Source organism: Pinus tabuliformis, chromosome 3_2 (assembly GCF_031772625.1).
Source record: "Pinus tabuliformis cultivar Carrire ecotype Pingquan chromosome 3_2, CPIR1, whole genome shotgun sequence".
Lineage (NCBI taxonomy): Eukaryota > Viridiplantae > Streptophyta > Pinopsida > Pinales > Pinaceae > Pinus > Pinus tabuliformis.
Genome location: NC_142302.1, coordinates 1,050,407,031 through 1,050,426,535, shown reverse-complemented (window position 1 = coordinate 1,050,426,535; position 19,505 = coordinate 1,050,407,031). Strand labels below are relative to the sequence as shown.

General features: G+C 38.3%; 1 protein-coding gene across 1 annotated transcript; it reads left to right on the top strand.

The window, feature by feature from the left end:
• Positions 1-746: 746 nt before the first annotated feature.
• On the top strand, positions 747-18,927 carry LOC149184204 (uncharacterized). The gene is made up of 3 exons (XM_089415266.1): positions 747-1,701; positions 1,862-2,284; positions 18,179-18,927. Exons 1-3 carry the CDS (start codon positions 747-749, stop codon positions 18,925-18,927), a joined length of 2,127 nt encoding a protein of 708 aa, XP_089271392.1.
• Positions 18,928-19,505: the final 578 nt, after the last annotated feature.

Below are 19,505 nucleotides of genomic sequence, written 5' to 3'. Positions count from 1 at the left end.
GGGGGATTAATAGGCTGAAACAACACTTGGCAGGGATTAAAGGCAATATTACTGCATGTAAATCTGAGGAAATTGAGGAGATTAGAAAGAATTTCTTGGAAAGCTTTGAAAAATTTAATGCAGAAAAGACTAGGCAAAAAGAGATACAAGCTGAAATTGGGAGGAAGAGGGAGATACAAAGAATGATGGCTGCCAACCCCCACTATGAGTTTGAGGGTTCTTCCTCTATCCCTCAAACTGATGCATCAAACCCTTTCCGTTATGTTCCTCCCTCTTTTGCTTCTGTTCAAGATAAGGGAAAGGGTAGAATGAAGGGTGATGGGACTATCAAAAGTTTTTTCACTCACTCAGGCTCCTCTCCATCAGATGCACATGGTCCTGAAGTTAGTAAAGGTCTTGCTCAGCCCACTTTAGATGACCATTGGAAGAAAGAATTGAGGGAGACTGCTTGTGACTACATAGCTAGATGGTGGTATGATGCTGATATCCCCTTTAATGCTGCTCGTTCACCATATTATGAGCCTATGTTTGAGGCCATACATGCTGCTGGAAAAGGCTTCAAAGGCCCTACTATGCAAGAGCTAAGGGGGTTTCGTTTGCAGAAAGAAATTACATCAATTAATGAGTATTTGCAAGATTTCAAGGAATCATGGGCAAGAACAGGGTGTACCATCATGTCAGATGGATGGACTGATCAAAGAAACCATACCATCATAAACTTTCTTGTCTTCTGCCCACAAGGAACCATGTTTTTAAAATCAGTTGATGCATCTGATAAGGTAAAAGATGGCCACTTGTTGTTTCAGCTATTGGATGAGGTTATTCAGGATGTGGGGGTGGCTAATGTTGTTCAAATCATCACAGACAATGCCTCTAACTATGTTCTTGCTGGTAGACTGTTAGAGGAAAAACACAAGACCATCTTTTGGACCCCATGCGCTGCACATTGCATAGACCTCATGCTTGAGGATATTGGAAAATTAGATTGGGTCAGAAACACTGTAGATAATGCCAAAAGCATAACAAAATTTATCTACAATCATACACTGGTTTTGAGTCTCATGAGGAAACACACTGGAGGCAAGGATATTATTAGGCCTGCCATCACTAGATTTGCTACACATTTTTTGACATTGCAATCTATGCTTTCCCAACATAGAAACTTGCAAAAGATGTTTTCCAGTGATGATTGGAATCAAAGCAGTTGGTCTAACAAACCAGAAGGCAGAGAATTGAAAAGGAAAGTCCATGATGAAACTTTTTGGAGAAAGGCAGCAGAGATTGTGAAGGTTGCTGAGCCACTAGTTAAGGTGTTGCGGTTGGTGGATGGGGAAAGGTTGGCTATGGGCTTCATTTATGAGGCTATGGATCAAGCAAAGGAGCAAATAAAGACAGCATACAAGGATAGAGTGGCAAAGTATGGGCCCATTTGGGCAATCATTGATGAAAGATGGAACAATCAACTCCATCGCCCTATACATGCAGCTGGGTATTTTTTGAACCCACGGTATCATTATAAAGCTAAGGAGTCAGGAGCTTTGAGGGGGGAGGTCAGAGATGGACTGGTTGATTGCATTGAGCGCATGGTCCCATCGGAGTCTGATCAGCTGCTGATACATCAGCAGGTCACATCCTTCAGCAATGCAACAGGTACCTTTGGGAAGAACCTAGCAAAGATTGCAAGAGAAGCAGATGAGCCAGGTAAACAAAAATTTCAATTTTCAATTTCTTAATGGTTTTACTTTTTTTATTAAAGTTTGTTAAATCATTTATAATTTGAAAGTTAGATATAATTTGTAATTTTGTTGAGCTTCAGCCTTCATCTAACTCATAATTCATTACACTCCTATGTTTTTTGCAGCACAATGGTGGGAGGCCTTTGGTGGCCAGTGCCCTGAATTGCAAAGGTTTGCAATTCGTATTTTGAGTCAAACTTGCAGTGCATCTGGGTGTGAGCGCAATTGGTCTGTCTTTGAGAGGATTCACACAAAGAAGAGAAACCGTTTGGAGCAAAAACGGTTGAATGATCTAGTTTTTGTCCAATACAACCTTCGGCTCAGACGGAACCAATTGCTGAACAAAAGACCTGATTCAAATCCCATTGTGTTGGAAGACATTGATCCAACATCAGATTGGGTAGTGGAGAGTCGTCTACCAGAGTTTGATCCTGATGAGGATCTTGATGAAATTGATGTTGGAGATCCACTGCAGCGTGTTCAGTTGAATGCAGATCCCAATCCACCAGCCTCTGTCTCACAGCCAGCTAGTAGGACTCCAGTTGTAGGTGCTTCGCCTTCCTCTGCTCAGCCACGACAGAAGCGCAGCCGCATTTGTACTCTATCTCAGCTTGCATCTGCTGCACAGCCTAGTGGTACTGGCACCACTTCTACAGTTGCAGTTGGAGACGATGATGATGAGGAGGAGCCATGGGGCCCCTTGTCTGACTCTGATGATGATGATCCAGAGATTGGTCGAGATGATCTTGGCTCCTCTGGCAGTAGCTACTAGCCTCCTTGGTTATTTGTATTTTGTTTTGACTCTTGAGTCTTTGATCATGTATGACAGACTACAGTTGACTATGTATTTACTATTTACTATTGCCATTGGGTACACCGTACCATTTTGATATAATGGATTGGTTCATGAGCCTACTTTGATCATATGTTGTCTTCCATGTATATTATAATGTTGTGTGTTTGGAAACTTGAATGAAAATCTTTAAAATTATGTTTAAAATATTTAAAATTATGTTTTTTTATAAAAAAAATAAATATTTAATGTATTTTTTACAACGACCGAGTCATTGAAATCGAGCCGGCCGAGTCATTACCGAGTCCGAGTCGATCCTCGGCCGAGTCCGAATCCGAGTCCGAGTTGTAAAATATTGATGCTAAGTCGCATTCCATCTGCAAGTCAAATGACCTCATATTAGGGGTTTAATAAAAAAAAGTTTAATGTACATATGGGGAGAAAAACATGTTTTCCTCCCCTTTTTCTTCTCGACCTTGCGCCACTCCCCTTGAGATGGCATCGTGGATACAAGTTAAAGTGGATTTTCAGCGTCTGGTCGGGGATTTTCCTTGTCAGAATCAGAGGTGTCTGATCTGTGTAATCTTTTGGTTCCACCGTTTTCCATTGTATCTCGGATCTTTTCCAGGTGTGATTCCATAGGTCCTTGTGGAGATGTCTCCTGGATTTCTGTTTCTTTGTCTATTTGATTGTTCTCATTTAGTATGGGCTCTTCCATTTCAAACTCCTCCTCTTCAGGATCTGGTGGGGCGAATTTCCAACCCTTGTGTTGTTTCCCTATTTTCTTCTTCCTTCGGCTGTCTTTTTTGTCTTTAGGACATGTATTTTGTAGATGTCGCTGGCATATTCTGCACCTAAATGTTGTGTTTTCATAGTCTAGTGTCTATGTCCAGCTTCATTGTTTATGCTTCAGTTGTATGCGGTCCGATAAGCCTTTACTGAGATCTACTTCCACACATATGCGTGCGAATGTAAAAATTCTTTCCTCCACTCTTTGTGTGTCCATTTTAATATATCTTCCAATGGTGTTGCCTATACCTACAAGAACCTGTTGGTCCCAGAAGTGTAATGGGAGGTTGTGCAGACGGACCCAAACTAGCATCCTAGAAACAACCATAGTATTGGCATTGAATTCCGGGAACCATGGTGTGATGAAAAGGCCCGTTGATCCCCAAAACCATGGTCCCTCCTGTAACACAATGTCTCTTACCTTTGTTAAATGGAATTTGACAATGAAAAACCCCTTGGAACAGAGGTGGATTTCACAGTGTAGAGTCCATTTTGTGAATATCCAATGGAAAAGTTCAAAAGGTTTTGGCCAGAAACAGTTGAATCGACAAATGATGGCTTGTGATTCAAAATTATTACATGCCTCATCTGTTTCTGGTATATCTATATTTAGTTCTGGTGTATAGTTCAACTTCTCCACAATGTATGGACTAGGTTCTGTTCCAGCTTGCTTTGGGACTACTGTAGGAGTTTTCCCCTTGTAAGATGTTCTTGAAGGATATTCCTCCATTTTTGTGCTTCTGTTGTGGATCTGTGTTGTTTTTTGTTTTTGTGCTTGTCCCACTGCCTCCTTCTGTTTGTTTTGTTGAACTTAAAGTTGTTGCACCACCTCGTAGCCTCAGGTTGAGTGTTATAGTAGATTCTGACATAATGTTGTAGCCGAAAATGGATCTGAGATGCTGTAGGGTTCTAACCCCATATAACAGATGGTGTAGTACAACCAGGTAGCCAATTTGTTGGGCAATGATATTCTTCAAGTTCATAACACACTTTGTTGCAAGGACCCAAATCAAAGTAGATTTCCCTGAAGGAGTTTTAATAAAAAATTGAAAGCGTTTAGAAGTTACCAAGGAAGGGGGTTCTGTGGTCCTCTGGGTCATGCATGACCGTGCAGCTTCAATGTCTTCATAATGCTCTGTAGTCTGTGGGTACTCCTCTAGCATCTTGACGGCCTTGACAAAATTTCTGAGAGTTTTGGTCGACCCTCGCAAGGAGGTGAACACGTCTTCGATTCCAGCAAACTGTAGAACCTTCTTAGGCAAACGAGCAGCCACTATCGCGACACCTCTTGGTGGGGGCACAATTCTGACTGTTCTAGTGCCACATTTACCAGTGATCTTGACAGGTACAATGTGGGGTTTCTGGATCTTGTTACCCCAATCCCTCCTCCTCATGGGAATAACCAAAATCTTGGCCAAAATAATGGCTCTGCATCTGGCCGTGGCACCCTCTTCGCTGCACTTAACGCCAAGCTCGACGTGGCCATTGTCGTTACATGATCTGGTGCACCTCAATGGCCAACAAGAAGAGATAATTTTTCTTGAGGGAACGGATTTTCCCGTCTTTTACCAGGCGGCCGAGCTTTTTCACGACTACGCACTTTCCTCTTCATCTCTTCGAGGTCCTCGGCGTTCACCATGACTATCCCCGCGGCCTCTGTCACCTCGACCTCGCCCAAACCCGCGCCCGAATCCCCCTCCTCTTTTCGCCATTTCTTCGCTAGGGTTTTTGTTCTGTCTGGTCTCCAATTTTAATTATTATTATTTTATAGATTGTAGTTATTTTAGTTATAAATATAATTTGTTTGATTATTTTATTTTAATTTAAAAAATTATATATATATATATATATATATATATATATATATATATATATATATATATATATATTAAAATAGGTTTAAATTTAAATTAGTTTGTTATTTCATCGATGTAGTTGAGAAAAAAAAAAAAAAACCCACCTCAAGGGGAGAAAAACAGAAAAGAGGAAAGAGAGAATTACTTCATTGGTTATTGGCCAAATTCCTATAGTGTTATGGGTTGTTGGGTTTTTGAGTACTGTTTTTTCAAAGCCAGTGATTGGGTATTTGGGAAAAAACTATATGAACGTAAATAAGTCTTTAATTTTAAATGAAAAGTGTTGTGTTTTTTTCTACCAAAAAATAAAATAAAATTACTCAAATCACTTATTTTCATTTTTCCGTGATTGAACTTGAAATTCAGTTAAAATTTTAAATTATAATAATAAATGGATGGTTTAAAGGTTAAATCATTATTTTATGTTAAACTCAAATTTTGTTAAGGGACTAAAAAGAATAAACCATCAAATTAAGGAAGCCATATATTAACCATATCCCATGCTAAAATAGTAATCGCCCATATCCACTGAAATATCTATCCTCGAAATTTTATTGCTCCGTGTGATTTTCTCGGTATTAACATGGATTGATATATGTTTTAAAGGAAAAAAATAAAATCTAAAAATATGTTTGTATTTTTATTAAATATTATTATTTTTTTATTAAATATTATTATTTTATTATTATATTTTAAGATAAAATTTAAATTTATAAGAATAGAGAAATTTAATCTCTGATCTAAAATTGTAAGTAGATCTATGAAATAGATTCAAAATTAGATGAATCCAAAGTTACCAAATTTCGCTGTACTACCGATAAAAAAATCGAAAATTGGAAGTTCAGTAGAGTGCACGAGATATTAGGTTGATTAGTATAGGAAGACTAGCGCGCAGATTTCCAATCATAATTATAAATTCGAGCATCCCAATTACTCGTCAGAAACCCTTCCGTAACCGGGAAATGGCATACGGTTACGGCTAATAAATGGTAATCTGGTTGTAATGGTAACGGGAAATTACTTTGATTATAATGAAAGTAAAATGTTCTTGCGGACTCTACGCTGCAACCTTCCTTGGATAGACAATCTGCCTCTCTAGTAATTCAGCTCTGGTATGAGATCCCTTTCCACAAGGCAAGGGCTAACGAGCCTGCTATAGGGCATTAAATATGAATGATTTACCTCCAGGATGCTAATGTTAATTGGGAGATACTAGTGCATGGATATCGAGTTCCATAATATGATAATTAGGATCACATGTCTATATACATATATTGTTATGCATATGCTTGGATGTAAGCTAACCTGCATATTTGAAAGGGGACTATGTGATAAACAAAGAACCATAGTAGTAACTCATCGACGTCAAGACATTGAATGAGTAATGGTATGATATACATTGTATAGTATTAGGGGAAGTGAATGGGAAGAGTAATTTTGGTAATTTTTCGTATGGATTTTTGGGGGGAGTCATTATGATGGAGGAGAGGAAAAACTTGGAGGACTTCAGGCACTACATGGTTTTATTTTTCAGTGAAGATTAAGATAGATGTTGGGCACTTATTCATTTAAGCACTCAACTCAGACATGCTATAGGCAGTGGTTTTGGACTTGGGCACAGAGGACTAGAGAACTTGGTGAGGCTTCCTAGAACTAGGAATATGGATAAGTTGTTCCTAGTTGGCTCGGTGGAAAATTTAGTTGGGTAGGCTTCAAAGGCCACAAGAAGGAAAAATTCTTTATGGAACTGAAAAATATCCTAGGTACTCTTCTTATGGTTGCAATTATTTAAGTTAATTTATTAATATTGTATATGCATCAAAGAAAAAAATATATATACACATGCTTGCAAAATATATTTTTGAATGACCACGCTAAAAAAATTGTTGCTTTTTGTATCCTCATAATGTGCTATCAATTCTTCCGTAAAAATTGCCCAAGTGATAAATTGTTTACGAGAGCAAAGCCATTGACCATACAAACTGATTTGGTTCCAAATATAAAGTTGCAATACGTACCTTTTGTGTGTTTTGCACATTATTGAGATCGAAAAATTGCTCCATCTGTAATATCCATGTTGCAGGATCCTTGCCATCAAACTTCCTCATATCGATTTTTGGAATATGGTGGGTCTTTAATCCAACATTAGAGTCTATGTAATCATGATTAACATTTCTTTTGTTCTCATCATGAGTTTCCTTTACTACCCTTTCATCATTAGTGACCCCTTCTTGTAGCAACTTATTCATATTTATCTTCAATTCTTCCATGTCTGTCTTCAAATCTATCTTCAAATCATCCATCTTAGCTTCCATGTCATTCATCTTAGCTTCTACACCTTTCTTTAAACAATCCATCTTAGCTTCTATGCCTTTCTTTAAACCATCCATCTTAGATTCTGTTCCTTTTTGTGCAAGGGACAGTTGTTGCACTTGGTCGTGTAATTTTGATATATCATGTCGCATTTCTTCCTCTTCTTCATGAGTCATGCTAGAGCTTTTAGGTTCCTTACTAGGTGTTTTCATTTCCTTTCCTCGGGGCATCAGTTACTGATAATAATGCTCTACTATGCCCTTTGAATTCCTTCAAAATAAATTTTCAAACCAAGCTTAAGCAAAAATTTAAGAAAATCTACACACCTTTTTTCACTTTGTAGGAGCTCGATATTGCCTCTGATGTATCTCTGTACTTTCCAATCATCTAGATCTAAATTTGTGACCTGCAGTAGCCCTCTGTGTCCTCTTTCCAATGCCTCAAGTCTGACCCAAATTGGATTCTCCAAGGAAGAGTTATGTGAAATCTCCCACAGTGACTTGATTATAGACTAATTCATTAGAGCGAACTTGTACGACGTGCCACGAGTCACAGTTTTTACCTTTGGATCTAAAAAATGCATACAAAAAACTAAATTCCGTCCTCTTTCTGTACCTTCTTACGAAATTTCAATCCGATCCCCAGAGAGAAAGTTATGACGCTTTTCCCTAGGTCACCTGTTTGGAATGTAATTCAGGAGTCTGCAAAAATACCAACTTCCTCATATCATATCTCCGCAAATATAGCGCGAAAGGCTTTAAAATTCGGATCCGAAGTTCAGCGTGATTTCTTCTCAAATGGGTTTTTTTTTTAACTTCTAAAACATCGCAGAAAAAAGGTTATAGAGAAAATGCCACGATGACCTGTTTGGAGCAGCGAAATCCTAGAATCCAAAGCTCTGATACCAAATGTTATGAAACCAGCTCAAGAAAAAGATAGAAAATATAGATCAACACCTTAGAATTCAGCCTCTTTGAGGAGGCAACCTCCTTTACATTACATAAATGAGCAATTCCTGGATGATTCAAATGATAAAACCTCCTTTCTATAGAGGAGCCTAAGGAGTCACAATATAACTCGGCCGACCTAACAATAATAATATAAAGCCACAAAAATAACAACAAAGGCATTCTATGGGGCACAGTAATAACAATATGGGGATAATAGGGGCACAACAATATTAATAAGGGGTACAACTACAATAGTAATGGGGTAATCACTAGTATTATAGGGATCCAACATATAGAGACCCAAATGTTGAGACCATGGTTGGAAAGCCTTACATTATTTTCTCGGAGGAAGGGTAAAGTCCATAAGACCCATAATCCTTGTTAGATTGTTTGAATTCAGGGGGAATAAATTAAATACAGGATTTCAAATCTAGTTGAAATAATACAAAGGGATGGTTCTATATTTTATGCATTTGCCTTTCTTATTCTTATTACAATGGGGGGTGGCTAGGTCATGCATCTCGTAGTGACCCATTTTCCTCATGAAAAACTTTTATGCTTGGAATTTGTTATGAACCTTGCACCTTAAAAATGATAAGAAGCTAATAATTTTAGTCCCCTTTTATGGGGAAACCTCTTTTGTAACGATTATAATGTATAAGGCAAATTTGATGATTCTAGGACTAGGTTTCCTTTGTATATATATAGGAGACAAGGGACACAATTATAATAAATTGGTAGTGTTATCACCCCAAGAAACTCTCCTAGGTTGTATAGCAGAGATGATCGGAAACATTACAAACTCAACAAAAATGTTGGAAAATGGTGGATGAATGGAAGAAATGCTGCATATTCAAGCCATATAACCACTCCTACTATGCTTAACCCTAGACATGGGTGAACACCCCCAAACTACAAGGCTTTAGACCACCAATTACTCACAGTTTTAAGGAAAATGTGATGATGGAGAATATTGATCACACCAGCAGATGCAAAGGACCCTGTGATGGCTAGCTAGAACTAGTTAGAAGGTCTGTAAATCTATTTCTTAATGCACAAACAGGATGACAGTTCTCTGGCATTAAAACAACAGAAACCTGCATACAAATTCAATGATACATGCTATATTTTAACACAGAGGTGGGATGATAGCCCCTCTAATGCTAAACACCAAGAGTACATGAAAAATGCATACAGACACAACTTGGAACAAAGAAGAAGAAGTGGAAAGTGAGCAATTAACAGCAAAAGAAGCTTGCATTAGCTGAAAATGTAGATTAGATGCTGCAGGTATCACAGTAGTTACAGTCTCCAGAAGTTGAACCTTACATCAAAATAGCATTCATCAACCTCATTACATTCTGTCTTCTGGATATATATAGAGGTTGATTACAAAATTGCTCTACATAACCTATGTGTGGAGGGGTCATAACTGACCACCAACCACATTTACAATTTGATATGGGTCTCTGACATAATCTAATTGTTTTAATGAACAAAATGACCCTTTCTGGTATTCTAATGTCCTTCTCGGGCAGCTAGAGTAAATTATGGATGAAATTCCATGCTTGATAAATGCTCATCACTGCTCGAAGTCGTCCTTTTTTCCTTCGGCCATTCTGTTGGTTAATTGAAGTTGTTGAAACTTTATTACACAGGGTATAGGTAGATGATGGCTTCATGCTTGCGGGTGAATGATACAGGTCAACAGGACGAAGACAGCATGGAGGATGCATGGGCGGGAAAGAAAGGCAATATTGGCAGATATCAACTTGGAATAGCTATCGGGAGCAAAAAAAATCGGTTGAATGAGGGCCATTGGATCACGGGTGGTAGATCCAACAGCTGATGGGAGCGGAAGGTGTGCGGGAGATAACGCGCAGGAGGAGGGCGGTTTCGCGGGCAGGCAGTATGCCCCGCACCACCTACGGGGCTCGGTGGTTTCCGTATAAACCACCTTGTTCGAATAAGAAAGCAACACGTGGCACACGAAAAACGCGACCCCCGCAGGTTAACGTGTGCGCAGGTCACGGGAAGAGGGTTTGCGACTACCATCAAATTAATCAACGGACGGTCAGGCAACAGGGAAACTGATCGTGATTTATGATGCAGGGAAAAGACGAAGACCGTTAGATTGAGGCATGGCAATCAATGGCTATAGTTGAGGCAGAAGGCTTTATGGGCGCGAGTTCATAGTTTGAACACTCGGGGACCAAAGAAAAGAGGGTTTAAAAGGAAAAAGGATCCACACTTAGTTTCGAAAGGAAATGGGGAAAACAAGGAAATAAGAGGTTTGTAGGAGAATGGAGGAAAGTGGGGAATAAAGATTTATATAGAAGAAATAGAGACAACGGCAGTTAAGAGGGTGCGAGGAAACCGAAGGAGAAGGAGGGAATGACCGTTGCGAGCACCCCTCTCGGCACAAACCAACCATCAGTCCTGAATTTGACCTTCAAACACTGAAGCTGTAGCAGAGCTAACACTGGCTCCTTCTGGGGATGAGATCCTCCCTGTGAGGTCTCAAGAACTGCATACTAATGCCTTCATGCAAAACCATATTTAAAAACTATGCCTAGTATCAATTGGGCATGGAGTCAAATGAAGTCTATGCTAAAAGAACACAATTATAACATTAAGGCTGGAAAACTTAAAATTTCAAAAACTGCCCATCTGTTGGGCCATCAAAATTGTTGCCTGTCATCCGGTTCATCATAGATCAGCAAGACAGGATTTATTTGATCCCATACCTCAAAGAGTTTAGGACATTTGTGCTTGATAGGTAGATATGGATCAAGTTTCATTCCCTCTCTGTGTATTCTCCTCCTTGGATGTTCTTCTTGGGAGCCTCTGTACACCTATTGAATAACCATGTCTATTGTGTACTTTTCTATGTCTTTTGTAATCTGCACAACTAATATGAAAGATGCACCACTGTATTCTTGTGCAAGGGACACAGGGACATTATCTACTCCTTCATTTTTCTTGAAACAGTCCACATCCAAGTAGGAGTTCCAAGACTGAGCATCCTCTTCCTTTGTTATCTGATAAGCTTCCCTTTCAGTCTGTGTAGAGGCCACCTAAGCAGGCTTCAGAAAATCAAAACTGAGGTGATCAGTCTCAGCCTTGAGCATTGAGCTATTTCCTGCCTCAATGTTCAAGGGGCAACTTTGAGGGATTGTTATTTGAGGTTTATATTTGCATTTGTGCCCCATCCTTGGGTCCAACACAACTATTATTGTGTCTGCATAAAAGAAAAAATCTCGGGGTGCTGCCTTGGACCCCGTTCAAGGGGGGCTACTTCCCCATTGCAAACCCCCCTGCAACCTCTGCTACACCCGACACAACGTAACAATGTGTAGGACAAGTTGTGGAAATAATATAACACACCCAATAGTTACATTACTTAATTTGGAGAACATCAGAATGGCTAAAGTTTTATCTGTGAGATTTGAATCATTTTAGATCTAAAAACTTGTTCTATAATACTTTGATATGCCTTGTATATAATTCCACAGGCGTGAATTGAAATTGATGTGCCAAGTGCAAGTTATGGTAACTTTCCCAAAACTTTCTTATTCTCGCCTCTTCCTACGAGTAAACTTGTATAGCATTCCACATGTCCAATTATTCAAATATAATTTTGAAATTTGTAAATGATGTACTTCTATATATCTCCTAAAATCCCCGGAGATTTCATAGTTTGAAAAGTCACAAACAAGAAGATATAGCAAAAACACCAAGCTAATCTATTTAAAAATTATTTTATAACTATTCACAAACCCTAACTTCCACAAGGTATAATTCTGAAAGTATATCAAACCAAATTATGAAAATTGAACTAGATATTCTCTGAGATTTCTCATTAACATGATCTAAGTTTCACTTTTTGAAACCTCACTAAGAAAAAGTTACTGCAAAAATTCCAAATTGACCTATTTGAAACTAATTTCAGGAGCATTCAAGAACCTGGACTTTCTTAGAGCATATATCCAAAATTATAGTGAACCAAGTTCTAAAATTGGAACCATATGTTCATTGTGATTTTGCCTAAATGTGGTCAAAGTTTCATGGTCGAAAAACTTAAAAGAACTTATAGTAAAAATGTCGAACTGACCTATTTGAGACTGATTTCAGGAGAATTTAGAAACCCTAACTTCCTTGGAACATTTCTATGAAAATATAGTGAACCAAGATCTAAACTTTGAACCACGTATTTCTTGAGATGTCTCATCATTATTCTCCTAGTTTCACCATTAATTTCCCAAATGAAAGGTAAATTCTATGAGACCCACAATCCTTGTCAAATTGTTCGAACTCGGGGAGATATCAATCAAATGAAGGATTTCACACCTAGTTGAAATAATGTAGAGGGTTGGTTCATGTCTTTTATGCATTTACCTTTCTTATTCTTATTCCAATAGGGGGCAACTAGTTCAAGCATCTTATAGTGACCCATTGTCCTCATGAAACACTTTCTAGCTTGAAAGCATCTAGCGGTAAAGGCAATTGTCCACATGTATCACCATTAAGTACTTAACTTGGCTTTGACCCTATATCTATTTTAACTTTGCATAAGGAATATATTGCAATTATATTAAAGCCTCTGTGTTAAGGCGACCCACAATGAGTAACCAAAATGACAAATATAAAGAAGAGAAAAGTGGTGTAATGGTCCCAACTAGGCATGTACATTTAGTCTTGCTAGTTATTAATAAGGATAAACTCAATAAATTGGGGTTGGTTTTTTGTGCGGTTCAACGGGTACACATTCTTCCTTATATTGAGATTGTACCTTCTCCTTTTAATTTTAGGTGCATATAGAGTAGCACAATTACCAACTTAACGAGAACTATAGTCTCAATATGAGAAGTCTAGCCCCAAAAACCCATACTTTGCATAAGAAATATGAAAAAGCACCCCAAATCAAAAGCTGGTGATGTCAAATTACTTTTTTTGAAGGTTTAAATTTCCTATGATTTATTAACCATGGGAGAAAAACCAAAATCATGATTATAAAAAATGGTAAAATTCCAACGTTTTTCAACCATTGCATTAAAAACCAAATATCATCACTAGGAAAAACTTTAAAAATCAACACCCAAAATAGTGAGTTGTTTTATCATAGAAACTTTTTTTTAAATAAAATTATAACACTTTTAAAATCTTGGCCTAAGACAAGTCGAACCCCTTTTCAACAAAGTATTAAAATTGTGGCACTTTTAAGCCATGGTGAAGAAATTTCATTAGTAAAAAAAAAAAACCACCAATTAAAAAAGGAGTTGCCTTTAGTGTGACTTTTTGGAGCTTTTCCGATACGTTTTTCCGGTCTAATTTCTTTAAAATCCTGCAAGAATTTATTGAAATCACAATCTTGATGAGTAACCCCTACACAATCCAAGTGTCGTAGGGGTTTTTCAGGGTGTTGAATCCATATATACATTTTAAATAACACAAATCAAGATTTCACCTCAAATTTTCCCTGGCACTGGAAAGTCCAAAAAGTCGCACTAAAAAAACTCCATTAAAAAAAAGTCAATTTATTTTATTAAAAAAAATTAAAAACACTTAATTCTTTAAATAAATTGTGGTTTGAAAAAAATAATAATAAAAAAGAACATTTAAAAAACAAAGACCGAAAAATTCGTAGTAATTTAAAATAAAATTAAACAAAATTAAGAAAATAATAATAATTATTATATATATGAGAAAAACAATCAAAATAAAAATTCTAAACAAATAAGTTATTAAAAATTTCAAAAAAATTAAAAAATAAAAATAAGAAAATTAATAAGATAGATGAAGATTAATAAGAAAATTAATTATCTTGGTTATAAATGTAATTTGATTAATTAAATTCTATTTTAATTTATTGATTGGAAAGAATAATTATAAATTAAATTTAAATGTATTTTAATTTTAATTATTATTTTTTTCCGTAAGAAAAGTCGTAATTTTATTAATGAAAACAAAATTACATTTTGTATATGCTAAGTCGCATTCCATCTGCAAGTCAAATGACCTCATATTAGGGGTTTAATAAAAAAAAGTTTAATGTACATATGGGGAGTGTTAAACACACATGGATAGTAAAGACAATAGGAAAGATAAATCATTCAGTGCATTTTTTTTATTAACAATAGATATACATTTATAGTACCAATATGTGACTCTTGGGTTTCAGATCCCAAGGTCTCTTGGACTCCTTTGTCCATTCGACTTCCACACTAACCCACTTAGGATTAGGTGTCCAACATTCCCCCCCTTAATCCGAAGGGTTATGTATGAGTCCAAGAAGAGAGCTGTAATACAAAATGTGTTAAAAATGCATGGCAGCACTAGGCTGAATGTGCTCTATGAAATGTTGGTAAAAAAGGGCGGTGGTTTAAGGATGACCACCAACACTGGAACGCTTAGTGCAGTTCCCGGAACTCTTCCAAAACTGGCAAGAAACTGAAGTTTTCTGCTAGAGGAAGTGATCCTATTGTTTTAAAGAGGGAAACCTTCAACCATAAAAGGGAGGCATCACCTCGCATAAAAGGTAAAACTTCAACCTGAAAAGGGAAGTCTCAACCTGTGATGGTTTAAGGATAACCAACAACTCTGGAATGCTTAATGCAATTCCTGAACTCTTCCAAAACTGGCAAGAAGCTGGAGTCTTCAGCTAGAGGAAGTGTTATCAATCTGTGATGGTTTAAGGATGACCAACAACTCTACAATTCCTGGAATTCTTCCAAAACTGGCAAGAAGCTGGAGTCTTCTGCTAGAGGAAGTGTCCCAGATTGCCAACTGAAGGCATGTTCAGGGGCATCTTTGTCTCTGGCTACAACTCTGAAACTGGTGTGGCAGGTTGTGGCTCAGGCTCGCTTGATGTGACTTTGAAGCTTGTAGATGACCATCATTTCCCCCCCTGTCAGGTACAAGGTGAGAAGATGGAGAAAACTCAGCTGCAAGACTGTTCAATACTCTGGAACAAGTTCTGACATGTGTTTGGAATATCTTCTTGGCTGTTGATGCCCATTGCCAAGAAGCGATCCATCCAAGATGAATCTTTGTTCTTGCAGGACGTTTGTATCTGAAGCATCTGTGTGAAGAATGGCTGGTTTTATGACAGTGCTTACATGGATGAAGATCAAAACAGTGATCTTTCAGATGTCCAACTCGATCACAGTGTTGGCATTTCTCAATCTGTTGTTGTTGTTGTTGCTGTTGTGGAAGAGAGGCAGAGTCTGGAACAGCTGAAGCTGAACTGTCATGAGGAGCAGGTGAACTGTCATAAATGAATCCAGCACTCTGAAACTGAATGGGCTTGGCGTAGTCTGGAATATGAAAGGACAAGTCCTTGTCATATCCAAGACCAGTTTTGTGCTTGTTGTGGACAAGCTGTTCTCAAGGTCTGATGATGGGCTTGCGAAGTGCAGACTGAATTTCTGGATCTGCATGTACAATTGCTGCTTTATTTGAATGAACTGTACCATTATTAACATGCTGCTGATGGGTGGTTGTCTCAATGTTCTGAACAAAAACAGGTTCAGAATGGTGTCTATTTTGATGTAGCTCTTCTTGCTGTAGCTGTGATTCAAGCTGCAAAAAATCGATCTTTTCCTGTGCATTTTGTAGACATGTCTGAATTTCTGAGAGAGATCCTTTGCTGATTTGCAATGTGTCATCAACAGTAGATAATATCAGAGTTTTAAGGAACTGTAATACTTCACTGGTTCTGGCCATTTTTTCTTCAATCTCTGATTTACACCTTAAAAAACTGATCACAACTACTACTCAATATCTACTCACAGTACACAGCAATATCCTTTATAAATGTCAGCAAATGATCAGTGTGCAACAAGAAGCAACAGGTAGAATTCGAAGATGCTGAAACCGGAATACCAGAAAGCAACCATAATTCTTTCTTTCTCAAAATTTGCAAGGAGTCAACAAACTAGATAGTGCAGATTTGTTCTTATTGAAAACTTTTATATCTCAACACTTGATATAGACATATAATCTCAGTAATAGCTCACCAACACTGTCTCTTGAATATAAGTTTTATAGAGTATCAAAAAACTGCAGCAATGTCTCTCAAGCAGTTCCTTCTAATGCTTAAGTAGGTCTTCCACCTCCAGCTATTGCAAGTACAGTTAAAAAACCACTAATCAAGTTTTATTGCCTCAGGACAATGACAGCTCCAACGTGCATTCGATCTGCAATTAATCTACTCTAGAATCGCTACCAAGGAGGTCAGACTGCTTCAACAATCAATCAGTGCAGCTTCAGAGTTGCTTCATGCTGCAGCCACAGAGAATAGTCATTCTACAGTTAAGTCAGCTCCAGGAACACTAAACAAGTTAGATCGATTGATTTACAAAATGCACACAAAATTGTTCCACGCTGCCACAAAGAATAGTTGACCAGAGCATGGACCCGCGAAATCAACCAATGCCCAGCACTACTCAGAAGATCGTTCTATGCAACCATCGATGATAGTCGCATGGTTTCAAGATTTGACCAAAATGTTGACCACAGAATCAACCGATATCAGTTTTAGAAGGGTTTTGATAAGTGTACTGCAGCTACCGATAACTCACACCACTTCAGATGCCTATCTCAGAAGGATCACGATCTACTCCAGCGAACTATGTTCAGACAAGTCACACCACCCCAGAATAATGTTCAGTTTCTTTGTCTTCAGGAGATCTTGGCCAGTCCAGGTGACTGGTTACTTCAGGCCCAAAACCTGTGACTGCTTTCAATAATTCTGAACATGAAAACCCTGCTACAGGGAAAACCCTAAACTGCTAACTCAAGCCTCAATGAAAAATGATGACTGTCAAAACCTTTGACTGTTGTTCATTAATTCTGAATATGAAAAATCTGTTACAGGAATATCGATCCTGGGCAATATCAAGTGCACATATATATGGGCGGTATCTCAATGTAAAAAATACACCAGAAATATCATACACAAAGAAATTTCCAAGATTACAATGTGATTTATAAACACTGATCGCACAAAATGACTTTCAACCTCATATACTTTCATGATTATCCTATGCATGAGAACAGTGCAATATGCTATGAAGATAACCACCAGTCATGATCAAGAGACAAGGGATACAACACCGGCAGGGAAAACCTTTCCAAATTTCTTGAAATGAGACCCCATTACTATCAAAAGCAAAGCCGAAACACCAATTCCAACTGCTGATGCAAATGTTGGCCTTGATGGAAGTTGAGTATGAACATAGTAGAGCACTAGCGCTGACAATCCTCCTGATACAAGTGATTTGTTGCTTCCACTTTCCTTTTTTTTAAATAGCCGATAAGTTCACCAAAAAATCATCGGCCACTCCAACAACCGTGTGTTAGAACATTTACAAGGCTCGATAAATCACAAATATGGCTTTTGAAATTCATTGGCTATAACATGATTATCGTTGAGGAACATCCAGTCGAATATTCCCAAGCATTATAATGAGAGAGATTATCTGTTCAAAATCTTCAACATTTGTATGTTCGGTCAGAAAACATGTTATTTCGGGTAACACTTCTAGAGATGTATAGAACTCACCCACGACAAAATGACAGAAGGAGACAGAGGAGTTGTCCGGTTAATTACGAATAATAGTAATAAGCAAAGGTAACTACAGATCAACAACACGCTGAGGCTGCTAAGACGGCGCACAATGAAAACAGCAGGCCCTGTCAATAACGTTCTTGATTGATTTCTTCGGCGTGCTGCTGCAGTATTGCTGTCGTACATCAGTAGGGTATTGTTCAGACGTCTGAAATTCGATGGCGTTTCTCTTCTTGTCGTTGGCCATTCGATCCATTCTCTTCTTGGGACACACACGCCCTCTCACTGTTACCTTCTTCTGCCTCACGTCTACCACGTATTCCAGCAAATCAGACAGCCAAGGAGTCCACGATCCCTTCCATGCTTCCGCTGCTACACGCTCAACGCATCTCCACGCATGAACAGCACATCTCCACGCATGAAAAGAAGGTCACAGCATATCTCCAATTCCCATCAATGGCAGTCATACAATGTATCAATCCTCCAGGATAGAAGGCAAGAAGGCGTTATAATGCGGTGGGACAAATCCGGTAAGGAGTATATAACAGGCGAGCAGCTATTCGAATCCTGTCAGAAATTGATACAATCCGCAATATCCACCAGCTTCATAAGAGTCTGCCAGTTGAATGTCAGGCGACCAATATTTAGCAGAATTTCCAACGCATGTCAGGTGAATGTCAGGCGACGGTTTGATGGAATATGGCAGAAGAGCAACCGTTCATCAAGCAGACAAAGAGGGCAGGTAAGGAATATGGCAGACGATGGCGCCACGATGGCAGATAACACTTCAATGTTTAAATCAAAGGACCAGCGTTACAAGTTCAAGAATGCGCAAAGGCCATGGTCAGGAATGCATTGCAGTCAGAGATACGTTCTTGCTGGGGCAGAGATGGCAGGTTTGAGCAAGGAGTGTTTTTAGAAGGCAGGTGAATAAAAATAGCACTGGGAAATAACAGATTGCAGCTAAATTTTAGCTGAGAAAATATTCATGACTTCAGGCATATTCCTGCCCTGGGTAACTCCAGGTTGAGAGCTGCTCTGTCATCTATTGTTAATAAAAAAAATGTACTGAATGATTTATCTTTCCTATTGTCTTTACTATCCATGTGTGTTTAACAGGGAGAAAAACATGTTTTCCTCCCCTTTTTCTTCTCGACCTTGCACCACTCCCCTTGAGATGGCATCGTGGATACAAGTTAAAGTGGATTTTCAGCGTCTGGTCGGGGGTTTTCCTTGTCAAAATCAAAGGTGTCTGATCTGTGTAATCTTTTGGTTCCACCGTTTTCCATTGTATCTCGGATCTTTTTCGGGTGTGATTCCATAGGTCCTTGTGAAGATGTCTCATGGATTTCTGCTTCTTTGTCTATTTGATTGTTCTCATTTAGTATGGGCTCTTCCACTTCAAACTCCTCCTCTCCAGGATCTGGTGGGGCGAATTTCCAACCCTTGTGTTGTTTCCCTATTTTCTTCTTCCTTCGGCTGTTTTTTTTGTCTTTA

Excerpts from the sequence above, each read along its gene's own strand:
- LOC149184204 (XM_089415266.1), top strand. The coding sequence starts at position 747 with ATGTTTTTAAAATCAGTTGATGCATCTGATAAGGTAAAAGATGGCCAC. Across the intron at positions 1,702-1,861 it reads AAGAGAAGCAGATGAGCCAG|CACAATGGTGGGAGGCCTTT; the intron begins GTAAACAAAAAT and ends TGTTTTTTGCAG. Across the intron at positions 2,285-18,178 it reads TAGTAGGACTCCAGTTGTAG|TATTGCTGTCGTACATCAGT; the intron begins GTGCTTCGCCTT and ends GTGCTGCTGCAG.